At 39.2% G+C, this 27,717-nt stretch overlaps 5 protein-coding genes across 7 annotated transcripts in view; 3 read left to right on the top strand and 2 right to left on the bottom strand.

The window, feature by feature from the left end:
* The window catches only part of LOC113676610 (uncharacterized), a 29,074-nt gene extending 28,369 nt beyond the window's left edge, over nt 1–705 (top strand). For 2 of the 3 annotated variants that reach the window (XM_089210642.1, XM_089210645.1), the window contains exon 8: nt 572–702. In XM_089210642.1, the coding sequence (XP_089066768.1) occupies nt 572–575 (4 nt within the window). In that variant the 3' untranslated portion in view covers nt 576–702. Of the gene's footprint in view, nt 1–571 lie in introns of all 3 variants that reach the window. The other variant, XM_089210644.1, reaches the window with a different exon arrangement.
* Nucleotides 1–27,717, bottom strand: part of LOC149043664 (uncharacterized) — a 203,361-nt gene that overhangs the window by 121,352 nt on the left and 54,292 nt on the right. The window lies entirely within an intron of this gene.
* The window catches only part of LOC149043665 (uncharacterized), a 191,601-nt gene that overhangs the window by 113,255 nt on the left and 50,629 nt on the right, over nt 1–27,717 (bottom strand). The window lies entirely within an intron of this gene.
* LOC113683767 (uncharacterized) lies at nt 572–10,095 on the top strand. Its single transcript, XM_089210576.1, has 6 exons — nt 572–785; nt 1,941–2,157; nt 3,198–3,394; nt 6,617–6,962; nt 9,046–9,118; nt 9,489–10,095. The coding sequence occupies exons 1-6, from the start codon at nt 630–632 to the stop codon at nt 10,012–10,014; spliced, it is 1,515 nt and encodes a 504-aa protein (XP_089066702.1). The 5' UTR covers nt 572–629; the 3' UTR covers nt 10,015–10,095.
* On the top strand, nt 24,557–26,196 carry LOC113683765 (uncharacterized). The gene has a single exon (XM_027201048.2). The coding sequence runs from the start codon at nt 24,557–24,559 to the stop codon at nt 26,027–26,029; it is 1,473 nt and encodes a 490-aa protein (XP_027056849.2). The 3' UTR covers nt 26,030–26,196.

The following is a 27,717-nucleotide window of genomic DNA, read 5'->3' as shown; positions in this document are numbered from 1 at the left end:
CTTTCACAACGAGATCTCATGAGAAGATAAATCGGGACACTTTCACCATTTTTTGATGACTACTCATATTACACACGGGAGTAACGAGAAGGGAGGAGGGGATTCGAAAATCTAAGTCAGCAAACGCTTTTGAATTTTCCACTTTTTTTTTCCCTTCGGCTAAACGGCAACAACAGGTGAATCCTAACCAAGAGACAAATACTGACTTTTGCTAAGTTTGAAGCTGCAGTGTTAAAAGAAATCCGATAAGGCTAGGCTAAGGGGCTTGGGTAAACGGTATCTCGAGCAGTTTTAACTCAGGTATAAGGTATTTTTTGTCACAGTTCGGGTATAATGTATTTTGCTTCGAGTTAATTTTAGGTAATTTACGGAATCACACTTTTTACAATTTTAAGATATATTGGTACCTCATGGGGGAAATATCGGGTACATTAGTATATCCCACCAGCCCCAAGCAAGCAAGCGTGGAAGACACAATAAACACAGCCGGTACCAGACAAAAGACTAGTGTTAAGGTCAAACATTACAAATTAATTGGGAGAGTGAAAAACAAATGTGACACGATTTGCAGTTGACATCCGTGATTGCGGAGTGATAGCCAGCGTTCAGTTGAAGATTGGGGTTCGACAATGAAGACGTTGTGTTTGCCCGTGTTGCTGTTGGCTGTAATTGTTTTAGGTTGTGAATCGCATCCAGGCCATGGGCGCCATGAAAAAAGCCATGACAATTTGAAAAAAAGGTTGCAAGAAGCCGGAATCGCTAATTTGACCATTCATCATGAAAAGGTAACAGATTGGTCTTTTCTCTTGACACTTCATCAACACCATCACAGACACTAACTTCATTCCAAAAACACCTATATTTACACTTTTATCAAACAATTACTTCTATATGGTTTACATTTATTTTCTGTAATAATGGACACAATTTGCACATTCACTGAAATGCTTAACAGTTTTTAACATTAACACCCTTAAAGGAAAAGTATTAGTAACGCAGTCAATTGCTATCGTTAAAAAGGAACTAACAATTAATTAACCCCTTAGGGAAAGTTCATTTAATATGACAAGAGAGGGGGATGAAGATATTGGAACTCGAAGCTTAAAATTTTAGCAGGCCTCCTCGCTAGCAGTTCAATGTTTTAGAAGCCCCTCCCCACCCCCCATCCTGTTGGTTTTGAAGAAAACAAATTTTCGGAGCCCTTCTCTTAGTTCAACAATTTTTTCAAAGCCCCTCTTTCAGCTGTCTAAAAATTTTCGCCCCTCCCTCCCTCAATATCTTCATCCCCTCCTTGTCATATTAAATGAACTTTCCCTTACAATCGTCACTCTAATTTCTCTGCCAGGATATAGATAGAACTCTCACAGGAAGAGCATTTTCTGAAAAACGGCAAATCTCGGAACGCGGCTACCTTTTTTAACTTCGGCCTCCCCTGAATAAATCTCCGTTTTACTTATTCACCACTTTAAATAGGTATACGGGATTAGTGAAGTGGAGTCGGGAAAATCAGTTGTAGAAGTAAGCACACCAATTAATGGGATTGGGTCAGGCAGTTTCCTGGGTTATTGCTTATGATTTTAACAATCCAACAAAACAATCCTGGAATGACGTAAACATATGTCTCATGGCGATAAAGCTCGATTGGTTGGAGCTCCCTTGTCAATAAAAAAATGAGATTCGAGCAGTTAAATATCGTAATACATCCCTTTCGGCTTACAACTTGGGCCGGAATACGAATTATTCTCAGATTAAAATCTGTCTTGGGAGTGAAGGGATTAAGCTAAGACATAAAGACCGAAAATCGCTTGTTCGCCTTCTTCTGCTCAGTGGCGCTTCCTTATTTTCTTTCTTTCTATCTTCCTTTCTCTTGCTTGCCCCTTTCCTTAAGAACTTTTTTCTTTTTTTCCCTCCTTCTAATCCATTCTCTCTTTTTTTTCCAGGTCGGACACAAGCGTTTTATTGGCGGAATCATCGCAGCCTTCACCCTTTTTAACGATCTTGCCGACTTTATGGGGAGGGTCAATAACGTGGTCGGCTGGTTTGACAACATCGACCGCTTTATGGGATCAGGAGGAACAGAGAGTGAAAGTGAAGTTAATGTTGCAGAGATCAATAAGTTAAAGACAAGGTTGGATGGTTTAGCGACTGACGTGGAGAGTAAGATTGAACTCAGAATGTTTGATGTTTATAATTTATAACGTATCAGCTTCTCGTAGAGAAAAATTAGAGGAAATGAAAAATCCATCATTATATGTTTGGTATACAATGCCTGAATTTTGTTATCGGTCGCAGTCAGTCTCCTTTACGGATCGAGTCTACCTTTCGGTAGGTCGGATATTGGTAGAAGGATATATTAAAGCGTCTTATTCTAGCATCGTTTGGGTCGGTAATTGGTTATAATTAAGTTTCGTCATTTTCCCTCTAGGCATTAATTGTTTTCCTGCTAAACGTTTTTTTGACCGTCGATTTTAATACTGTAACCACAGAAAGATATTTCATTGGTTTTTTTGTATTTTAATGATATTTGCTGATTTTCAGTTTTACATACAATTTTACCACACACTATTCTCACTTACTACCTTACTACCTCACTTTAACTCACTACACACACACACGCGCGCGCGCACGCAATATTTCACTGATGACTCTAGAAGGTTTCAACGAAGGTCGCCGACGTCATCTTGGATGTGGGGCAAACGCGGCAAAAATTTACAGTGAATGTATGGAAAAAATCCTGCCGGATTTTGATTCTCAATAGCTTGGGCAAGGTTGATATTCTGAAATTTCTGTGGAAACTAAAGATCTTAGCTAAGAGTGTTAGCCGATTAAATTTGAAGGGTACCGGTTCGCTGAGAAGCGAGAATTCGCTCTTTTAGTTATTCATACAAATGCTTCTCAATTTTCCCGCGAACGGCGGCTCCATTTTAGAGACAAATATATGAAAAATAAAATTTAAATTTGCGATTTTCTTTGTAAGAGTACAATTCTCAAATTTGATTGATTACCTCTTTTAAGTAATATTTTCAGTTTTGTAATTCATAGAAATTGCAGAATGTCAACCTTCCCCAAGTTATCGAAGACCAAAATCACGACTGTTTTTCCCATACATTCAATGTTTGCCCCACAACCAAGATGGCGTCGGCGACCGTGAAACCTTCTATATACTCAACGTAGTCAATATGCAATCTTTTCCATAGACGGTTTCAAAAGCCTTCTTGCTGGGGGTGAATACACAGATGTGTTGAATATTGTGGCCAACGACGTGGAAAAATTACAGCTTATTGATGGTTATCAAAGAGAATACTTAGCAGAGGTAAAGCGTTACAAAGAACTACCTGCAGGAGAGAGAAATAGCGAAGAAATGGCTGCTAGTGAAGACAGTTGGTTCGAGAGTGTGAGTTTGTTTCTTATTCTGACTATTCAGGGGAAAACCCCTATTTCGTCTAACATATATACATCCAAGCCCCGGCTCTATATTTCCTATAGTTCGCATATAAAACTCCTATTGGATTATTGGGAGTAACGCAAAGTATAAAAATCGCCTAGCATTCAGTAAGTAATATTTAATAAATGAGCCGGAGTGTTTTATCGAGTTTAAAACACGAGTTGTAGCCGAGTGCTTTGAGACTTGAGAGAAACGACTTGCGAATTTATTGAACGGCTTCAAAAGCCTTACCGTACATCTATCAGTGATCTATCCATTCTCGCACTTTTTTAGATTTTGGGTTATTTTTGGCCAAGATCTAGAAAACCGTTTGTTTATCAGATATAAAGACACCCATTAAACACTGATTTTGTTTGTTTTTCCATGCTGAACTGAGTTATAATGAGTTTTTGAAAAAACGTTAAGAAATTGAGTTGTGGTAGACGAGTAAACAATATATAAACAACAGTGTTAGGGATCCGCAATATCCCATACCGGAGGTTTTGATATTTTTAAATGCACTACGCTAAACTTTAAAGTTAAGTGTTAGGGCCCCACGTTGGTGTCTCTCAATGGTCAGTAGAAACATCTGTAACTCACTTTGGCCGGCTTCCTTAAAACCATTCTCTTCTCCGCTGAACCTGCAAACATTCACATAAACATCTAGCTTAACCTTTTACCTGTTCAGGGCTCGATACATGGTGAATTAACGTTTCCTGACATTTTCGATTACTCTCATACGCTTTCACTCCTTTATCAGCAGCCATCTCTATGTTATACACCGGGAAACAAATCCGAAATTTAATCTGATGGCAAGCAAAAACCGATTTGGGTATCTTGTCCTATGATTAGTGGTTACAAATGACGAGACAATATGACAATGATAATGATAAGGATAATAACAATAATGATGATGACTTTGTTATTGTGTTAAGTACATCTAGCAGTGGAGAAAGGAGACACCTAACTAGAACTATCTACTATTAGCATAATTACTCAGGTGATTATAGAAATCTTCGCTCTCATTGGCCGAGAATGACGTCATATTCCGCTATAATCACCTCTGGCTAGGTGATTATAGCGGGAGGAAAAATTTTGAGAATGGCCGTCTCGCACTTTCTCTGGCTTCATAACTCCAGTAACAATAATTCAGGCTTTCAAACTCCTAGGTGATGTGGCGACGGCTTGACTCTCCCGGGTACAAGAGCGTCTCTCAGGGTACCCTTGGCTTTTAGACAAGTTTGTGATTTTATCCAGACAGTAGCCATTAGGCTGGCATCAAAAGTAAAGATATCCAGCTTTTATTAGGGTGCTCTGTAAGAAAAGGGATCATTACGTGGCCATCTCACCAACGTTTAGCATACTTTGATTCAGTTCAAATGGTGAAATATATCTAGATCTTTGCATGCGGCATAGATAGATAGCCGGTATGGAATACCAAGCCCGTAAGATTATATTATTCATTTATCCAGCATCTACAAATTAACAAACACACATCAACGAAACTAACACTATACATTAAACTAGTATACATAAATGGTAATAATGCTGCCGAAGGGGAAAACAATATAAAGTATGCTAGCAATAACCCTATGAACTGAACAGTGAAGAATTGATTGGATGAGACACGAGGTTTTGATAATTCGTGATGTCAGGCGAAACCCGAATTCAATAATTGTTTTATTATACATTTTTCACATAATTCATCCTCAGAAACAGAAGCGAAGAATTCAGCCATTTTGTTTCAAAGGAGAACACTCCAAGGGGCTTAGTAACCAGGCAGATGTTTGAACTTGACATGATAAATGCAATATCTTCAGCAGATATTGCATTTATCATGTCAAGTTCAGAAGCTATTGTGAATTGATTGAATGCTCTCGACCAATCTGATTTTTCATAGTGAGTCTGATGTATAATAAAAGACTTTAAAGGCCATGGTCACGACACAGATAAGTGGAGTGATTACGATGAGGACAATTTTCCTTTTGAGCGGCTTCAAAAGGTGTATGTCCCCGATGAGGACTCTTTAGAACAAAGAATGAACATTTTCCATGGCCAGCTTTACAGTCTTGACAGAGAGAATCGTAAATTTCGTCTTCCCCTTCAGCTCTTTTTTTGATAAAGAGTAGATCAGATAGCAAAATAAATCAGAATAAATAAAGAAACAAAATAAAATTACTTAAATGACCGGTTTTGGAGATCTTTGAATGAAATCAATCGAAAATTTTACGGTTTTAAATACTTGGGCCTTACTCGTTGATTTCCTCAATGAACACTAGTTTATTGTCACGGCTACAACCACGGAAATCTTCATTCGTGCTTTCATGGTCCAGCGCTTCTGTAACACGGCAAATGAAAGCGCAGGATACAAAGAGAACTTTTAAACCGCACTTCCCAAACTTCCCTGCCATAAGGCCGAAAGAAAAATTTTTCGAACGGCGAAAAATTTGGTATCAAAACGCGCCAAATTCAACGTAGATTTCGAAAACAATTGGCTTTTTAGGAAAACATCTGTGCGTGACGAGAAATTGCGCTTTTAGTCTCCCAGAACAAACCAGAATCGGCATTATTCCGACACGAAAAGCCGACCCTAATATTTTTCTGATTGCCCTGAAACAGGATTGCCTTGACGCTCAATATGTTAAACTTCCCTACTCTATGTGACCTCTTTCCATTTTCTATGTTTTACTGTGCAAACGAAGGCAAAATGTTCAAAAACTTCATAATTTTAAAGGAGTTTACGTTACTCGACGTGATGCAGATAAATTTCATGACCTTTTGTTAAACGTGACTTTGATATGCTGCGCATCCTAAATCTTCCCATTCGCGCATAACCACAATTCCTTGCGGCATACCACTACTCATCCTAAATCTTCCACTAACCACAATCCCTTGCGTTTAGTAGGAAAAAGTGATTGCAAACCCCTATAATGTAATCTTCTGCTGATTAAAGAGCTGCCTCGCTCGTTCGCTTTAGGCTCACTCGCTGCGGCAGCAATAAAGAAAAGGCCACGCCCATTTTGTGTCAATCGTAATGTTCACGCTTTGAAGCAATGGTGCTTGTTATACAAATATCTTTTCTGTTAGCAATTCTGCCAAAAGCATTTAAGCCTGATGATCTTGGAATCAATTATTGCATTTGTATGTTAGAGAAACTTGGGTTTTTATTCACTTATTCTCTTTGGTTGTCAGATTGACGCCAGAGACGACCATCTTGAGGACGCTCTTGGCAGCCTGCGCTTGCAAGTTTGCGGAAAACCTTTGCTTACCCAAACAAGTTTGTATGAAGCTTATGCCTGGAAACACGGACAGCAATCCACAGGCAGCGTGGAAAGCCTGATGGAATTTATATCTCGGGTTCGCCTTTTAGAGGCCAATGGGTATGCCGTGCGAATGAATTTTGTTAAGAAAAAGTACAAGGACGACACGGCGCGGAAGAACATAGAAGTAAGAAAAATTAACACCCGGATGGAACAGACTAAGACATGTGAAGACCCTGCCATTGCCAAGGCCATGTCGAGAATGGTAGATCATCAAGGTAGGTCGGTTTTAAAAAATGCCTCCTTTGAGCACTTAGAAAATATTTATATATTTACTTATTCTGATAGAGGATTCTTCATTAAGTGTAATATGAGCATCTGAAACAGTTAAGTCGTTCCTTAATAACTTAACTAGGAGTTTCAATGTGAAAGTGGGCGCTGGCGTCAGAGCTTGAAGGGAATACTGACAACACAATTTGAAATAAAACGGTATAATAGGGGTTGGTGTAGCTTTTTAAAAGAGAATTACGATTTTTCCAGCTAGTTAGGTTTCAAAGGGCTTTTGTGAAACAACAACAGAGCCCAAAAATATTTTTCTTGAGTAAGAAAAGAACGTAACAAATGCTACAACTTGGTTTATGAGACCCAGGAAACCTTTTCAAAAATTAGCCTTTATGCTTTAAAAACGTTACCAGTAAAAGTGAAAATGAGACATTTTAATAAGGCCATCCCAATAAAATGTTTCGTTTCCCATCGCCCTCCCTCTCGTGAAGGTGGGTCGGTCGGTCGGGCAAAAAAATAAAAATAAACACATGAAGGGTTCTGAGTGCCAGCGAAGGCCAGGCTGCTAAGTACGAAAGCTTGGTTACGTGGTCCTTTCGGTCGTAATCAGATGAGGTAACAGAAACAGGACTACCAAATGTCTAAAAAAGCTACAAAAACGAAGTATCCATGGTAATTTAAGACAATTGGTGTTAATAAGACAAGATCGTGTGCTTGTAAACTAAAGTACTTGCTTCTTTACAAGTGATTCTGATTTTTCTTTTTTTACTTTTCCACAAAAATGGGTCGGTCGATCGGGCGATGGGAAACGAAACATTTTATGGGGATGGCCTAACATGAATTTGTGAGTCTACTGAAACTTGAGCCGTCACGCAACGTGACATGAAAGGTCATATCCAATCACATTAAAGCAAGGAAATTTGAATTCAACCCCTAAAGGAGACCATCTGGGCGTGGCTCAAGCTTTTTGTGACCCCTAAAGGAGACAATCTGGTCCTGGCTTGAGTAAAGTTTGGCGTTCATAAGCAGTAACCTAAGGAGAGCCTGGAAAAAATCCAGACTTGAACAGAATTCGAACCCATGACCTCTGCGATCATCTACAGGTTCATTACAAACTCAAAAAAGGACTGACCAGCTCCCAGTTGGCTTGATAACTCAATTAGTGAAACACTGCATTAGCATCGCAGAGGTCATAGGCTCAACTCTAGTTCAAGCCTAGTTAGTTTTTTTTCAGGCTCTCCTTAGGGTCAGAAGCTTTTATAACAGCGATGGAGTCGTTCTATACGTTCTTCTGCCAACAGTTCAGCTACTTGTCCTTTGTATATAATCTCCAGTATTAAAGCAGAAAAATTATCATTCTTTAAAAAAAGTGTTGTCGCGATTTTGATGGCTTTGTTCCTACTTATTTTGAAAGTAGTAACGGAGTAACAAATCCCAGAAATAAAAGGGCGATTATTGAGGAATTGCACTGGAGTTTAAACAGAAAATTACAGTGATGCAGCATATTCACTCTCATGAGCACGCTGTTGATCTCTGCCCCATATACGCTACTTCACCCATACTTTTATAGAGTTTTCACTCACGTGATCAATGAGCATGTTTTTCAACCTAAACAAATAAAAAAGTCTGCATAAGAATAGAGTTCAATTCCCGGAGGATTAGTTTGAACATGGCTGCCGTTCCAACTTGAAAATACTCCATAATAAACTTTATTCCAAAATGGCCACCATTTTAGTATGCTTTTGTTTACTTGCAAATTAACACCTTGTTGCCTCGTTCTTAAACTCGAAATTCAAAAGAATATTTTCCTTTAAACGAGGCAACAAGGGCTAATTTGCAAGTAAACAAAATAATACTAAATTGGCGGCCATTTTGGAATAAGGTGCATAGAGTGTTTTCGCTTGAACAATAGCTAAATTGTCCTTTGGTAATTTGACTCTATTATTATGCAAAACTTGTTCGATGTTTTGCTATTGTCTTGTATATCAACACACGTGAGTGAAAACACTCTACTGTTTGTTTGTTTTTCATGACAGTTTGTTTAACTTAGCCTCTAAATCGTTGTTATCTCTTTTCTAGGTATACCTGCATTTGGAAGAATTCGCTGGTCGCATTCACATCATAACAGCTCAAGTCGAGAGACTTATGACAGGTTTGTTAGGATGTACAGAGCTTTATGAAGTTTTAAAAATATTCTTGTTTGCTTTATTTCAATTACTTCATGGTTTGAATGGGGTCATACCCTGTATCGGGTGAGTATCCTACCTGATTTTAATCATGCACTGGGCCACTGTTTTCTTTCCAGTGTTTTTCTGGTAATTGTTTGAGATGATTTTGGCTTTAGAAAGGCAACTGATTATATTAAAAACTATTTGATGATGTAAAAATGTTACCAAAAATAAAATGATGGAAGAGATAATAATCGCGAAAGAAGATTACAACTTACACTAGTGATATGTTATTCTTCTTCTTCACATAAGTTACCGTTTGTTTTACCCTCCCATTACATTCCTTCAAAACAGGTGTCTGACTTACGAGACTTCATCTGGAGAGGCAGAGCCTGAAGCACGATCTTGTTCAACTACGGCGCAAAACCAACAATGGAAACTCAAAGCTGATAACACACTGCGGCCAAGGAATGACCAAAACAAATGTCTTTTCCTGATCGAACCGGAGGAGACTCGTGGAGCATCATTCAGCGACTATGGCTATAAGGTCCTACCCTGTAGTTCAAGCTACAACAACAAGAAGTTCACATTCGAATACTTGAGCCATCAGAGATCGGGCGAGAACAAACTGCACACATTTTTCAAACTTAAAGCCAAAAATGACAATTTTGATCGCCCCGGATGGCAAGGGCAAGACATCTGTTTGGCTTTCAGGGCGTCGGGGGGATATGTGGGAACCACCTTTGATCGTTGGGTTCCACAACCGTTTCGATGTACCTGTCCTCCTATTACGAATGAGCTGCATTGGTGTATTGGAGAGTATCCTCCAAGTTCTTCTGATAATGAGTACCCCTGGTTCAAATTTGAGCCAGTTGAATAAAGAGCTTTTATTAGAATGACATAAAAAGACAGAAGAATGTCGCTTTAATATGTCTTAAGAGAAATAAAATTGCTCTGAAAAGCCTTGTGTAGACTTTTTGCGCTACTAACTTTGAAACCTTGTTCGATTTGTGGAATGATGGGAAATAGTAATCACATTTTATTTGCAAAGCGACTGCGCGGATTACTATCGATATTTACTACAAATGGAAAACTGTATGTACCGTGTTTCTAGCGTTCTATCACGAATGGCATTCTCTGATTGGCTACGCTACTCACTATTTATTCTGTGATAAATAGTGAGTAGCGTAGCTGTGAGCGCTAGAGGCCGCTTCTTGTCATTTTCGAGGCTTTAAATAAAGATTTGAACGACTAGTAGATTTATAGATTTATGTTTAAGCAATAAACCACAAGTTTCTATGGTTTATAAGCTGATAAACCACGCGGGATGTTGGTAGAACACGAGAAGAATTTGTAAACCACGAGGCGAGTGGTTTACGAATTCTTCGAGTGTTCTACTAACATCCCAAGTGGTTTATCAGCCTATAACCCATAGAAAACTTGTGGTCCATTACTTTCATATAATAATTCAGAAGACGCGCGATTTTTCCATGGGTTTGCCGGCACAATAACCCACAGCTGATTGACCAATCAGAGCGCGCGCATTGATTTGGTTATTATATTTATTACATCCATTTTGAAATCATTGGTTATCCTTGCAATGTGCTTGGTTCTCAGCGGTGCGATTTATTCCCAAATCGCACTATCTTTTGCTCTAAATCGCATCTTTTTTCTCGGCTAATGAGAATGGCACAGAAAAACAAAACAACCAATCAGATTTCAAGGCTTTTTTTAAAACTTACCAATCACATTACAGGAAAATAAAAGACAAAAGTCATTGTTTAGCAAATTTGGCAACTTTTGTTGCGAAAACTTCATTAAGTTGAAAATGGATGAATTTAATTATCAGGACAATACCAAAATCTTGTAATTCTTGTATTTAGGCTGTTAAATTGTGCGATTTCTAAATGGATCTAATTAAGTGGTAATTGAACTTCGGGTCGTGCAATTTTGGTCTGAAATCATACTTGTCATTTCAAATCGAACTCGCACTGCTCGCTCGTTCAATTTTGAAATCATGCGTCTGATTTCAGACCAAATTGCACTCCTCTCAGTTCAATTACCATTATAAATTATACTAAAAACAATTAGATTATTCGCTCTCGATTTCTATGCGTGATAGCTGACTCGAGATTTTCACAGCTTTTTCGAGTTCTCCCAGTTTCACGAGTGTTTGCATAACTCGATAGAAACACGGAGAACATGTTTCCTATTTCTTTTAGAAAACTCCGCGACGAAAAACACAGCTTGTTAACTTTGATCATCAAAATGTAAATTATCTTTGCTCACGCCATTATTACATCAACAGCGCGCGCTAGTTTTGAGTCTCCATCGTGTCATACAAACACGATCTTTAACCAATTAGCATGCACGAGTATTTTATTAGGACTGTTTTCTAAAAATAAATAGAGTAATACATACATTGTTGCTGCAGACGGGTTCTTCGGATGAGTGGGATATTGGACAACAAAATAGCCATCAGTAGGGGTGATTTGTTTAGTGAGAACGAATACCTTCGAAAAGAAAAACATAAGAATATGGAAATTAACGCTTTGCGGTAATATTTCCCTTCAAGCGCCAATTGATCGGAAAGGGAGAACGACCAGCTATTGGTTATTTTCAACTAATAAATTTTCTTTAATTTAGAGGAAAGGAATGCTAATAAGATGGTAACGGCTGAAGTTGAGCTCCGTTATTTTGTTCTCGTAGCTCAGTGGATACATATTATGGCTCCTGTTAGTATCAAAAACTGTAGGAGCCTATCCCTCTTTACTCATATATGAGTGTTTGTAATTTCCTTAGGTAAAACGTTTTTACTAGAACCTGATAGTTTTGATAGCCCTTGGCATACATCAAATATAGAGCAATCCTAGTTTCGAAACTTCTTTGATATGTCACCAAGCACAGGCCTGTGGGTTTACTGCGGAATTTTATGGTAACATTTTATTGCAAATATCTTACGAGATAGCTATTCTCAAATGGAAAACTCTCTATTTCAAATAACTTCACTAAACGGCGTCAGAATGGCTTAAAATCAGCTCAAGAGACAAGTTCGCGACATATTTGAGGTAGGAAAACTTTATTTCAAATGAGATAGTTATTTATGCAATTTTCTACGATCGGTGATTTCCCCATAGAATTCTCTATATACACAAGCTTTCGCATACACCACGTATTTTGAGCTTAGGAGGCCTGTGCGCTAACTTACGCAAAACTCATACACAGAAAAGAAAAAAAAGAGCGAAGTTGGCCAACTCACGATAGCCAGCATATATCTCAAAGATTTCTAAAACAGGCCTAATTGTTTCCGAGCATCATTACTGCGCATGCAAATTCATACAGCTGTTTCGACAAAGGTTGTCCCACACTCAAGCATAAAAGCGTACATGTAAAAGCGTACGCGACATTACCGATTGGTATTATGGGTAGTCACAGTTTAGTGTTCCTTGATGGAGGTTAAGTATTTCAGGAGAGAGACAGCATCAATACACATGTCTGGGCTGTTTTCTTCCGTCACGCTGAAACACCATGAGCTTCAGCAGGAGCCCATTACTAGGAGCCTGCAACTCCCATAATAAGCCAATGCAAGGGCATTTTTACAGACCAGTCTATTTTTAGATATTTTTCCCGCGAAACAGGCCAGTTCCAGTCTACATGAGCACGCTTCGGTGAGGATAAAACAATGCGGCTTCATGTGAAATTGTCGACATGTCAACATTGGTCCGTGCTTATGATTGCAATTGGTCACTGAGGTTCCTGTGGGGAACTGAATTCGACATAAATTCAAACTAAAAATAGATCGGTCTGTGAAAACGCCGTGACAGGAATATGGGGTAGTTGCAGGATCCTGGTGATGGGCTCCTGGCTTCAGTCAAGTAACCTAAACCCTTTACCCATACTACCTTTCGACCTTGTCGCGTATGCTTTTTCGCCTTTGTAGGACAGCCATTCCCAAAACAGCAGTATGAGACGTCATGCATGAGCGCGCGCTAAGTAATAAAATGAACAATGACATGGCAGATGGCCATATCATTACAGAGTTTATTTTTTCTATTGCCCAAAGGCATGATAGTAAGGGATGTAAATAGCCAGCTGCAATGCAATTAACAATATCGTGCAAACTCTGCAGTTCAAAACCTAACTTATGATTGCATTTTTGGCTGCTGTCGGTCATCATTACAATGACGAGCAACAAACAAACAAACTGCATTACATAAATAAGATTTCTTTTATTATTATTCTTTCCTGGGAGTTCTGCTAAGATGACTGATGGCAGCAAACATAAAACTGTAGTATGAACAAAGTGTGTGTCAAATGGTGCTGCAAGTCAACATTTCATAAATTTTAGCAGTACATTCCACTGAACTGTAAAAAGGCATGATTTTGATACTACCAATCAATCATGCTATGCTATGCTGTTACCAGAGAATTCTCCTTTTGACAGTACAGTTTACAAATTAACAACCCCCTGTCTCCTTATTTTTTCATGTCATTATTTTGAAAGACAATGATGATACATCATTAAAACACCGATAGACCCTTCTCCAAAATGGCTGCCGAAAATTCAAATAGGTCAATATTAAAAACGTATACCAGCACTAGAAAGAACACCTTTACTTTAGTAACCCTGCAAAGTTTCAGCATTTCAGGTGAGTTATCAGCTGAGAAAATGTAAGTTGAAAATTGAAAAAAGTACAGACATTTGTATGACTGGGGGTATGCATTATACCCGGGGTATGCATTATACCCCCAGTCATACAAACGTCTATAAATTTCTCAATTTTCAACTTACATTTTCTCAGCTGATATTACACCTGAAATGCTGAAAATTGGCAGGGTTACTAAAGTAAAGATGTTCATTCTAGTGCTGGTATACGTTTTTGATTTTAGTTAATTTTCGCTTATTTGAATTTTCGGCTGCCATTTTGGAGAAGGGTCTATTTAAAATATTTACATGTTATTCAGTTTACACAAAAACTGTCACTAATGATATTTCTGTAGCATGAAATGTCCATCATCTCCTGCCCTCAGCCCAATTCCCGGGTGAAAGAGAAGACAACTGACATTCAGAACTCTGTTATTTTGACAGATTGTTTGACATTCACCTCATTACGTATTGTAGGGAAGACTTAACCACATCAACTGACAATCAAAGTCTCGCTGTGAGGTGGTAGTTGGATGCAGAGCAGGCATTCTCTTGTACCAGAATGCTCGACATACCAGGTTTTTTATGCCACCATCTTAGATTGTTATTGGATGCTTGACTGGTAGAAGATTGGAGCAAGTTTTCCCTTGCCCCTACCTCCACAGTTACAAACTTAAGGACGTTCGCGCTAATTGTTTCTGCGCATCCTTACTGCGCACGCAAATTCACATGCCATGTCATGCATCAAGCACGTGTGCTAAATAATAAAATAAACAATGATAGGGCAGATGGCCAGTGCTATAGCTTTACTTGGATTAACGATCTTGGATGCACAGTGACCCCTACTCTTCTTTTCAGAAACAGATTTTATTTACAATTATCTCCACATTGTCCAAAAATGAACAAAAAATCAATGTGGGAAGGTAAAAAAATTCACAATTTCTGTCAGCGAGACATCAAATCCTGCCATCATGCGGCTGCAAAGCGTGTGAAATTGTGGTCTCTAAATGCGAACTTGTTCTCTGAGGAGCCTCACCAGTTGACTAAATTCGCTTAATAGATCCATTTACACCATATTTGGCAGAGAACATTTCCCTTCAAAGCTCTAATTGTAATATTTTGGGACTTGCAGCCACTGTGGCCTTCCAACCAAGCCCGATTTACTCAGATTTCGGTTTTCTTCCGCACATGTTCTCTCCAAAACGAAGTTGGTGACCCCCATTTCTTTTACATTTCTGGCATCACTAACTCACCACCAGTCAATGGTAACATTTTTAGAAAATTTTCAGAAAGTTTTTGCGCCAATGTCCTTAATAAGAAAATGTGCAGTCGCACACCCAAAATATGCCTGCACTTAAGGCTAGTAAGTTATATGGTGCAGTTTCACTTGAAGGTCCATCACCTAAACAAAACTACATTATTTAAAAAAAATTTACAGTATACTTTACTTCACAAAAAACCCTACAGTTATGAAAATTAATGACATTTCTTTGCTGTTTGTTTAGGCTAAAAGAGGTCAAGTGTTGAAATTCAAAACTAGAGAATGATAAACATTATTTACTACAATTATATTTATAATGTTATGATTCTTTAACAACTAGAATTTTTATGGTATAAATTATACACTTTCTGTTATCCCCATGCTTGCGTCTTACAGTAATGAAGAACTAACTTTCCATCAGCTCCAAAGCACTGCAAGTCAAACATATGAAAGAAATAAAAATTTCATCATATATAATTTTTTTACATGTTCCCAATTAACTTTAATTTCTCAAGTGTTTCCACACTTGAGATAAATATAAACAGAAAACATGCTTTCCTTCTTTTAGAGGATACTTTGAAGAAATAATGTAAAGTCACTCACTTATTCTAATCATCAACTGAAAAGATAAATTATTTTCACTTGTACAATCAACACATTCCACTAGACTTGTGGCTTTAGAGAGTTCTACACACAAAAGGTTTTAACATGCACATTCTTAGGACTGATTTACACACTAGCACCTTTGCAAGTAACAAGCTCATGACTGGCTTACATGCACAATAACTCTATGTTTGCTCTCCTTGGACAGTTACTTGTTTGCCTAAGTTTTCTATTTATACTAAAGCCTGATAGAAACATGGTAATTAAATGTTTTCCATTTCTTAAATAATATGATCTACTCACATCATATAAGTTCTGTAATGTCTGATCAGGAGTTGGTGCAAAGCACTGACCTACGTAAACAAACTGAAATGAAAGATGTATAGGAATTAGCACCAAGAGGGCAATGAAACCTCTCTACAACCTACACCATACAATTAATAGATTTCAATGAGAGTAAACAAATAGATTTGCAAATACATGTAGTTGGGATGAAAAATTCCTGGCTGATGTACAGAAGTGACTATTAATAATAGAAAAGTGACAGAAGAGATTGTTTAAGTGGATGTTGTTAAGGACTGTAAGCTACAGCCCTATTATCAAGATCAAGGGAAATTTCACCTCTCAACTAGGACTGTTTTCAATCACTTTCATTTGATTCTGGATTGGTTTTCCCAGTCTGAGATGTAAATATACTAGTTTCACTCTCGTAATTGACCACAATCAATAACAATATTTGTCTCTGGCCAGCATCATTGCAGTCATTCATCATCATTAATGTTTACTGATTATTTTGAACAGTTGATGAATAATAACTATTATCATATAATATCCATTATCGTTATATAGCTACACTTTTACTCAACAAAATGAGCGCTGTGATTGGCTGATTCTTGGTCACGTGCCCCTGATCAAATTCAAACATATCCCGACTGGGATACAACTGCGCAGCTGTTGCCTGCATGCTGTCTTTGTTTCTTTGTTTTTGCTATATGAAAGTCTAAATATAAAACAAAACACTTAATGTATGGTCCCTCAGGAAACTAGTTAGTTTTGTTTTCCCTCGACTTCGTCTTGGGAAACATCAGGACTCTCGGGACAACAAAACTAACTGTTTCCCTCGGGACCATACATTACGTAAGTGTATATCATTATATTAACACCAGTGAAATACCAAGTGAGCTTCGTACAAAAACTTTATATCTTCACATGTGAAGAGATCACAGTCACTATGGTTACATAATAAATCGTGCCTTTTTCACTGGTGTTTATATAATAAACAAAATATTACTTGCCCACTTGGGGATACATGTATGAATTGTATCTTCTAGACAGTGTTCAACTCGATATCTCACTCGTTTCCTGTGCTCACTCGTGAGATATCAAGCTGAACACTCGAAGATAAAATCCATATCCATGCACGGGGATGAAATATCCTCCATTTACATGGCTTTGTATCAAAAGGACTGGTAACTAACAAATTCATGAATTTGATTGGCTGAAATTGATATTGAAAGTGGTCTAGATTTTCTCATCTAGACCGGCATTCAGACCGGTAATGCTTTGTAGTGAAATAAGTTGCAAACTAAAATCCAAAATCATTTGGCTATTTTAATCTAACAATGGTGATAAAAAAGTGAAGAAGAGGAACAAACTTTGGCAAAATTACATTTGGCTCATAGCCATTTGCAAACAAAATGTCAGTTACTACAAACCAGTTACATTAAACAAATAATTATTGCTCTTGTTTGTGCCAAACAATAAACATCTTATTAACTGAGCTCAGTCGGTCTGTATGGGAGATTTTGACCTCAGTTTTGAGTACAGACCTCATTGCATTCAGTCTATACTCATGACCTCAATTAAAATTCTCCCATACAGATCTCTCACTTAGTTGATAAGGGCTACTGTAAGTAATATTGATTGATCACTTAGGTTTTCGATATTTGATTTTGATCAATTTGTAAGGTCCCGGGTTTGAACATGATGAGAAGACCATCCTTCGTCAACTCACCAATGAGTCTTGTTGCTCGCATTTGATGTACTTCCTAATAAATTCTATAATATATGACACTTGTTTTGATCCATCCACTACCCATTTCTTTTTCACCATAATAGGGGCATCTCCAGCGGCTTTAAGCAACACTTCCACTACAACAAAAACAAGATGAATAACCACATGATTTAAAGTGCACCGAACCCCAAAATATTTTTTTTCGCTTAAATAAATCTTTGCAACTGTTTGAAACGCACTCCGCCTTTTTAAACTAGGTCTAGTAAGGGGCATGGGTCTATTCCTGGTTTGATGTCACAGACTAATTTGCAATTATTGATTTATTTGAGCGAAAAAATTATTTTGGGGTTAGGTGCACTTTAAGTTGTAACCATATTATGGCATCTGCAGTTGAGTATCGATTGATATCCTCAATCAACACTCAATTGACACTTGATTGGCATCTCAGTTGACACTTGATTGGCATCTCCGTTGACACTTGATCGATACTTGCTTGCCATGTTGGTCGACAATCAGTCAAGAGTCAACTAATTTTCAGACACACCATTGATTACCAGTCGATACATATAAGTCAGTCAGTACTGTGCCAACTATAGAGTGAATGTCTGTGCAGTGCCAATCCCGGGGAGGGGAATGCTTAACAAAGTTTGATACGGGGGGGGCTCCGCCCCGAGGTCCAACCCCTTACCCTTTTGTAAATCATTTTGGCAGAAAATGTACCCCTTTTATGTACCTTTTATTGAAAAAAGGTACCCCCTTCACATACCGTAGAGTTCCGATAGTAGCGACCCTCGTTACTTTCGGAATTAGCAGCCTTTGGGGGTCGTAACTTTAGGGGGGTCGTTATTTTCGGGGGGTCGTTACTTTCGGGGAACATAAATCGTTTACAAATAGCGCTACCGTAGAGTTCCAGATACATTAACACTATTCCGTTACCTTTTCTCGACACGAGAAAATAGATTTTTACATCCTTAATGCAGATAAACGACCTTCATAAGAAACACAACTGCTTTAGGATCAAAATCCCTACATTCCTATTGGTTAATATAAACAAGCAATAACAGACCAGAACTTTCGATCCTTACATGTCGCCGGTATAAATACAGCAAAACGCTCACTATTCACGGAATGTCAACGGTCTTCACTGACTAACGTTCCTGAGACCCATAACATAGAAACAACTGATGAGGTTCGCTGAAGAACCGAAACTCGAGTCTTGTTTGAGAATACAACCTGATACATTTGCCTAACGAGATCATTACAGCATCCTTGAGTTGAATCCCAACACGGTAACCTGACGGTTACAAAAAACTAACGTCTGTTGGATGCGAGCAATGCAACAAAATAATGGAGGTGCACTCTTCTTAGAAACTACAATAATAGCCTTGAAAGAATTCGGATTTGAGACTTGCATAACCGCCCGTGATAAACGCTCGTGATATACATCATGAAAGATTAGCCATAAGGTCACCACAGGCTAATAAACAAAAGATCACGACAATAGAGAAGGCTACTGATCCGAGCGATTTAATAGCTGCAACATAAATGAGCCAGTTAACTTAACTTAACTTAAATTGCCACAGAGCCAGCAAACACAACGGCATAAAGATTCTACCTATAGGCTCCACTGAGAAAATAAAATCCTTCTTTGAGCAGATCGAAGGCCACAATTTACTAAGAGGCCAACGTTTGGCCTGTTACTTTATACAAATGTAACAACAGAGAATCAATCAATTTGCTGAGAGAAATATACAGAGAACCACCTTTCATCTCCTACAGGAAAGGTAAATCTCTCAAAGATGTCCTTGCTAGAGCTTAACTCTAAAGGTCACAGACTTGTCACCTCACGAAACAGCGGGAGTCGTGTTAAGCCTGTCAACTCATTGTTTACTATTGGCGGTGATCACTACTTTCGGGAGGGGTCGCTACTTTCGGGGGGGTCGCTACTTTCGGGGGATCGCTACTTTCGGGGGATCGCTACTTTCGGGATTTACTAGCAGCCACAAAAAATTGACGTTAATTTCGGGGGGTTGCTACTTTCGGGGGGTCGTTACTATCGGAACTCCATGGTACCTTTTTTAGGAAGTCTTGTTCTCATTTTCATGTGGTGCTTAATAATTAAACTGATACAGCCATAAGGGGAGTCTATTCGAAATATTATAATTGAAGGCCCTTTTAAATACCTACATGTAAATGACCAATTTCCTTACCCTTTCATAAACCACAACTTGTGAAATCCCTACCCTTTTACATACTGTACCTGAGGCCTGAGAAAGGTACCCTTTCGGGCAGAGCCTTCCCATATAGGCCATTATAGGGGGTACCCCCACCAGGGTGCTTATCAGGTGTCGATCAAGAAGTTTGTTGATTGAGTGTTTATTAAGATGTCCATTGAGTGTTGATCAAGATGTCCAATGAGTGTTGATTGACAGTTGATAAAGGGTATCAATCAACACTTGACCGCAGATGCTTTTAGTACACATTGTCCCTATAATCCAGCAAGCTTAATAGTTGCATGACTGGAAATCTTCATTGCTTTTTTTTCATTTTGTAGCCATGAATTTTGGAATTTTGGCACAAATGTCTTTAAATTAACTTATCAACAGGGACACTTGTGAACATAAAAATTCTTGAATTGCACTTAAACATCAGTGCAATTTCAGGACAAATCAGACAAAACCTTTGAAATTAAACACTTTTAAGATTACTTTATACACACATAGCAAAAACACCTTGGCTGATTTCAGCTGCCCACCTTTCTTTTGCAATGAGTTCTTTGACTCTCCGCATTTTGCAATGCAGCAGTTTATGCACCAATCACATTTGAGAGAATTGTATTTACATGTATGATTAAGCTTTAAAATATAGATAGCACCCTGCACGCGCTCTGATTGGTCAAAAACCCATGTTTTATCAGAGTATAAAACATAGAAAAGGCGTGTTATATTGTGGACATATTAATACTTGAATTACACTAACAGGTCGGTGAATTTCATCGAAAGAAAACGCGTCCGCGTAGTCTTTTAAATTGGAGACATTTAAGATTGCATATCTAAAAGGCTCATACTCAGTGTAAGAACCCGAAACACTCACCAGCCACGCAGTATAAGAAAACAAAGAAGCCAACATAATATGTAGGCCCTAACTCTAACAATAGCTACATAACAAAGAAAAACTTCACAGGTTTCTTTTATATTATACATTAACACACAAAAATATCATAGAAAACACTTGGGCTGATTTCAGCTACCCACCTTTCTTTTTCAATGATTTCTTTGACGCTTCGCTTTTCTGTGCTTGATGATTGTTTGCAGGTTGTGCTGGTTCAGACATTTTTCGTTGCCCTTCGACCATATCTCTGCCAATCTCTTCTTGCACGACTCTTCCTCCACCATCCGCCATGTTACATGTAGATCGAGCTTTCCGCGAACTACTGTTTCTACACCACGTATCTACCAAAAATATCGCAGGCTCTGACATAAAAACCAAAATGGCGTTCGGAAGCCTGCAAACCTTACAACACTAGGTAAGGTAGACGACGACCATAGAACAGAAATGCCTCGTGGAGTGAAAATTGAACGACCCCCACCGGCTGAATCAGTTGAGGTAAAACAGTGATTCATTTTTCGTTGATGGTTAGCCTTAGGCGTCACAGTGATATGGGTGTCCGTGACGTTTATCATTCCATGTCCTAGTTTTAAGGTGATTCCCTGGTAAAAGAACCCACGATAGATTTCCGATGAAACTTGGTATGTTGATGTTACACGACAAGGAGATATTAAAAACGTAATAAAAAGGGGGGGTCACCGTGCTTGTTTTCACGCCACAATGCTGACAAATACGGTTATTAAGGTGACTTTTGGTGATCTCCGCGCGCAACAAATAAGCGCGACTATTTTCCATTGCCGCCTGCGGCGTGTTATATCACACAGAGTTCGACTTTCATTGATTGTTTATTCATCTACGTCCCAGAAAAAATGGCTTCAAATACCCTGCAGTATTAATTAATATTTTTATCCTTCAAAGGAAACATAATTTGGACTTCCTCTGTTGGGACCGGTACGTCTCTATCTGTAGCATTTATTTCATTTGCCAAAAAAGTAGCCATAGATTTCTGCCAATTTTTTTCTCAGTTAATTAGGATATTGTTCTCATTGAATTTATAAACTAAAAAGTGGGGGTCACCGTACTCGTTTAAGAGAAAACGAGCATTTATCTCGCTATTGAGCTTAGTTTGAGGGAAATCTGTTACATTTTGCACGCGCGCGCACTCATGTGCGCGCGCTGATGACTCAAAAATGGTGCGCAGTAGGAATGCGCAATGCAAAACTAGGGAATCACCTTAAGCTTATGTGTGTCCACGGAAAGGCTTCATAAACCAATGAAGACTGAACAATTTCCTTGATGGCAGTCAGTAAGGTTGCCAGGTAAAATGAACAATAAACTTTAGGGCGTTTTCATCTCATATCCTCCACCCTCACCATTGACGAGATTTAAGAATGGTTATAGTATACCAGCTAACTTTCACGCATTATGCATCAGTCAATTCCAGCAGTGCCCTTCCCCCCCCCCTCCCCCGGCTAACCCCCGGTCATAAGCATTTTTTAAAAAAAAATGGTCAAATACCCCGGGGTGGAGACACATAAGCTGTCTAAATGCCACGGGGTGGGGACAAAGAAAGAGAGCAAATGCCCCACCCCTGGTGTCACCTTCCAACATTTCTGCAGATTTTTTATTGATCAGAGGATAAAACGGTCAACTGTTCAGTATTTTAATACAACGGTATTTAAGACTTCAAGGACAACAGTACCTCTGCCAAGAATTAGTGATATTTTTCGACCTTTGAAAATAAATAACAAACATTAACTCATATTTTATTTAAATTAGCCAAAAATCGTAATAAATCGTTAAAAACCGTCATAAATGCGCTTTAAATCGAATGAAATATACCGTAAACCGTGGAAAAAACGTCAGAATATCATTTAAACGTAATTCAAGTGCCCTACACATCTCAAGATTCAATATTTCAGTCTTTCGCCACTATTCCGTATTATGTCGGCCACGCGCGAACTCATTGACTGTATAGTTCTATCTATCAGTTGTTGTGAAATACCACAAATCGTTCTTTTTACCCTTTCACAAAACTGTTCATATGATTCACGCGTTATGCCTTTTTCAAACGCATCTTTCGCCAACTTCTTAGAGGCAATGTGGAATATGTTCTCTATCGGATTCAAGTCTGGACTTCGCGGTGGGATTTTTAAAAGTTCACAATGGCAACGGGCCATAGCCTCACGGGCTGCTTTGCTGTTTTGTGAAGGATCACCGTCTTGTAGCCACAGTCGACTCAATCCTTTGCATGATCGTTCAAACATTGCGTTGAAATGCTGGTCAATAAAAGATGCGAAATAGTTTCCATCCAGTTTTTCGTATCTTTCACAAACAAGCACTCCTTTGCCATGACTTATTGCTACAATGAACTTGCCCACTTTTCCTCCCGTTCCAGATTTACTGCCTTTTGCCAAGCACCCCTGTGTGAGGCCTTCAGATCTTTTTCTCCATACTCTCCCTTTCGGGGCGCGTGCTTGGTCCAGTGGATTAGTCTTGTGCACGAATGAGACACCATCCAAGTAGAAAGCAACGGAGTCTTTCCAAACACTCGGGGAGTATTCTGCTTGCATTTTTCGGGCAAACGCCACTCTCTGGTCTTTGTCTGTCTGACTCATTAGTCCCTTTTTGCGTGCCTGAAGGAAGAAGTAACCATTTCTATTTAGTAAACGCCTAACGGTTCGGTCAGTGACATGATGAATTCTTGTCCGCTCCATCAGACGCCGTGAGGAAAATGAGCCCTCTTGGTCTCTCAATTCTACTATACTTCTAAGAATTAATGCCTCTTGTTCTGGAGTGAGTTTTTTCTTCCTTGCACAAAACTTTCTACGGTTCACTGGCACTTTGTCCTCTGTGTTTGCTATGCGTTGCACACTTGTTTTGGAAATTCTGCATCGTAGAGCAATTTCACCTAGCGTGAGAGGTGTTGTGCTTTTTAGCGCTCTTATTGTAGCCTTGGCTTTCTCGGGTATTCTTTTTCTCCCTGGCATGTTGTAAAATATTCTTTGGCAAAAACAATGTTCTTTAGCATGTGCCCTGCTCTTTCCGAAAGTACCCTAACAATTCATCCTTATATATTCTACCTGTTGCCGAAAATATCCCTTGGGTAATACCTTAACTTAGAGTGCACACCGTAAACAAATGACGCGTGTGACTGCGTCAGAGACCTGTGTTTAATCGCGTTAAACAAGTTGACAGATGGTTGTCTAATTACCCACTCCCATTGTTCCGTGACATTCAGACTCTGGATACAATCTTGGACAAATTAAATGGAACATCTGGACCACCCCTCCCCCCCATTTCAATGATGCCAAAATGGCGCGCTTCGCTCTTCGCGCGTCTTCATCATTGCCTAGGGGGGGATGGGGGTTAATTGTTCCATTTTATACTGTCCAAGATTGTCTGAGATTCCTGCTAGCGTGACTGGAGGTGTTATATATGGTAATGGGGTGATTAAGCTAGCAGTTGCACGCGGAAAAGTTAAACTTTATATTAGAATGCAAACCTTACGGTGAATACATACCTAGGCGTGATGGGAAAAATGCTTTCAGTGATACTTATTATGTGTTATGTTAAGCTTTTTAGATACTGCACTAACATGGAAACAAAAGATGCATAAATCAGTGCCATATTCGAAGTGAAAATGTCACGTTCGCGCCCTAACTAATTCGGCTTTCAATTCTGTTTGAGGAATGCTTTTGCGAATTATTGCGCGGGAAATTAAAAGTACCGTAACGATTCAATATTTTTGTTCATCAGTACTTGTCAACGAAGCTCGTTGAAACATAACTATGGAGCTGCTCTCTCAGTATGTATCTAGTAGTTCACAGTCCGAAAGTTCCGATGATCAATTGCAGCCAGCCAAAGTGAGAAGCGTGTACCTAATAACCTATAGCCAAGCAGATCTAAGTATTTTCCCGAACAGACAGTCGTTCGCAGATGCCGTTTGTGAGGCCGTTTTGAATTGCGAGGGACCCAAAACTAAATTAATTCAGTGGACTTGTTGCCAGGAAAACCATAAAAGGCAGGGGAAGCATTATCACATGGTCATTAAACTAAACAAAATTAAGAGGTGGCTACCGATCTGGCAATATTTAAAGAACAAGTGGAGTGTTTACGTTCACTTTTCTAACCGGCACGCCAACTACTATTCTGCATGGTTGTACACCACCAAAGAAGATGAAGATTTCATCCAGTCTGCTGGCCATCCAGACTTGGGCAACTCAGGTCCACCTAGAACAATGGCCGCAAGTCAGGCGCGAGTAAAACGACGACAGCCGATCGCAGAACTTCGTGATTCAGCAACAGATACCGGCACAAGTGGCGGGGAAGGCGAAGGGGGCGAAGAAAGAGAACAAGAAGATGGCCGCTCTCGGATGAAGGGGAAAAACGTCAGTAAGACATCAGTGAAGCGAAAGCGATCGAAACGATTAAGTTGTTATGAAGTGTCAAACATAATACTTGAAAAGAAAATCCAAAACCGAACTGAGCTACTCGCACTAGCGAGCGCCCAGAAGGCTGAGGGTAAGACCGATCTAGCAGAGTTCGTCATGAACAGGGGAAACAGAGTTGTCGAGGAATGTATTTCAACAGCCTGGGAGATGGAGAAAGCGAATGAGCTGCTACAAAGAAGTAAACTAACAAGACTTCAGATCTTGGAAAAATGTCTGCAAGATCCTTGCACCGCTGAGTGTGACGGCCGGGGGGTGGTATGCGCTCAACAGCTACTTGCGTGGAACCAAGTGCCAATTGCGGTTTTTACCGAAGCTGTGAGAAATCTCCTAGAACAGGGGAGGGGAAAATTTCGCAACATTTTAATCAAGGGCCCTGCCAATACAGGCAAGACATTTCTACTTAATCCTTTAAACACTATTTACAAGTCTTTTACTAATCCCGCCACATCCACTTTCGCCTGGGTCGGTGCAGAAAAGGCAGAAGTAATTTTCTTGAACGACTTCCGATGGAATTCACAGATTATCCAGTGGCACGATTTACTATTGATGTTCGAGGGCCAGACGGTGCACCTGCCAGCTCCAAAATCACATTTTTCTAAAGATCTTGAATTTAACAACGACACCCCGATTTTTTGCACCACAAAGCACGACTTCGTATACGTGAAGGGAGGGGTCATCGACCGAATGGAGACAGAAATGATGGCAGTGCGATGGAAGGCTTTTCAGTTTCAGAGGCAGATTCCGCAGAACGAACAATTGTCCATTCAACCGTGTGCTAGATGTTTTGCTGAGTTGATTTTAAGTCAATAAATGAATCAATAGATTTTCAGATGAAGTGGTCAAGCATTGATTGCTTGCCACTTAATTTGTGTATTAAATTTGCCAATGTAAGTTGCCAGTATAAGAGCGACTCTACTATTGAATTGGAAAAGATATTCACATAGAATAGTATAGAATCTTTAATGAAATAAAGTAATTGTTAATTAATCAAGTCTAAGGTAAACTACATTACCCCACTTGTTTTACGAAAAGTCGGAGACTGATTAAAAGAGAATTGCAATAAAAAAAATAATAAGTGTGGCTTAAATATACTGTTTAAGAAAACAAATTTCCAGAAAAAAAGATAACACGAACAGAAAAAAGAAAAAAAAATTAAAAAACAAACTAGGCGGGTGCGATAGTTGAAGCTGGGTTGAAAACGTAAATTAGCCACCGTAAAGAGTAAAAAAGCTGACGTTTCGAGCGTTAGCCCTTCGTCAGAGCGATTAGAGGAATTGTGGGTTGTGTATGGATTTATATGTAGAAAGTGGAGCTACGCCATTGGTGGGAATATGGTGACGAGAAAACAGGAATAAATTAGTTGAATGAAAAGCGCTCGTTGATTCCGTGGGGATTAAGGGTGCCGATTTGAAATATAAATTTTTGTTATAGTGTTTTACGGCTTTCCGAACTGCCTAGATGTAAGGAAAGGCCGCAAACTGCCATATGCTGTTTAGAATGATAAGGAAGATTAAAGTGTCTAGCGACTGGCTTGGATGCGTCCTTGTCATTTATTTCCACATCGCGAAGGTGTTCTCGGAATCGGTCACCCAGTCGTCTTCCTGTCTCGCCGATGTATAACTTATTGCAATAAGTGCAGGTTATGCAGTAAATAACATTGGCGGAGGTACACGTAAAGTGATCAATGATCTTAATGGATCTTTTGGGTCCCGATATTTTCTCTACGTTGTGAATGAAAGGACAAGTTTTGCATCGTGAGCGAGCGCATTTAAAAGTTCCAGATTGGGCATTGGTTTGAAATGAACTCCTGACTAAAAAGTTGCCTATGTTTTTGTCACGTTTGAATGAAATAAGTGGGGGTTGCGAAAAGATAGTGCCAGTCTCTGAATTGTTTTGGAGTAATTTAAAATTTTTAAGAATGATAGATTTAACTGCGTGGTTGTGAGGGTGAAATGTAAGAGTAAAAGGAATGCGATCCGTGTTCTCCTTCTCGGCCGTTTGTAGTGCTGCCTGTCGATCGATTTGTTGGGCACGGTGGTAGCCCGCTTGAACGACAGAAACAGGATAGCCGCGTTTATCGAAAAACTGGCACATTGCCTCTGATTTTTCGGAAAAATCAGAGTCGTCACTACATAAACGACGAAGTCTGAGAAACTGTGAAAAGGGTATGGAGTTCTTGACGTGTGATGGATGTGAGGATGAATATAACAAGTAACTATGTGAATCTGTAGGTTTGTAGTAAACACTAGTACATAAGCCGTTGCCTTCAATTGAAATTTTGATGTCTAGAAAAGCCAAAGAATTGTCGGAAATTTCCCAGGTATATTTAAGTGCCGGATGAAAGGAATTGACGGCGCTTATAAATTGAGTGAGCTCCTCTTTGGTAGAGGAGGTAGCGCCGATGCAATCGTCAATGTAGCGGCCGTAGAGTTGAGGTTTTGGGCCGTGGTATTGGCTAAAAAATTGATGTTCGATAAAACCTACAAAAAGATTGGCGT

This window comes from Pocillopora damicornis, chromosome 6 (genome assembly GCF_964200805.1).
Source record: "Pocillopora damicornis chromosome 6, jaPocDami1.2, whole genome shotgun sequence".
In the NCBI taxonomy this organism is placed as follows: Eukaryota; Metazoa; Cnidaria; class Anthozoa; order Scleractinia; family Pocilloporidae; genus Pocillopora; species Pocillopora damicornis.
This window is presented reverse-complemented; position numbering and strand designations above follow the sequence as displayed.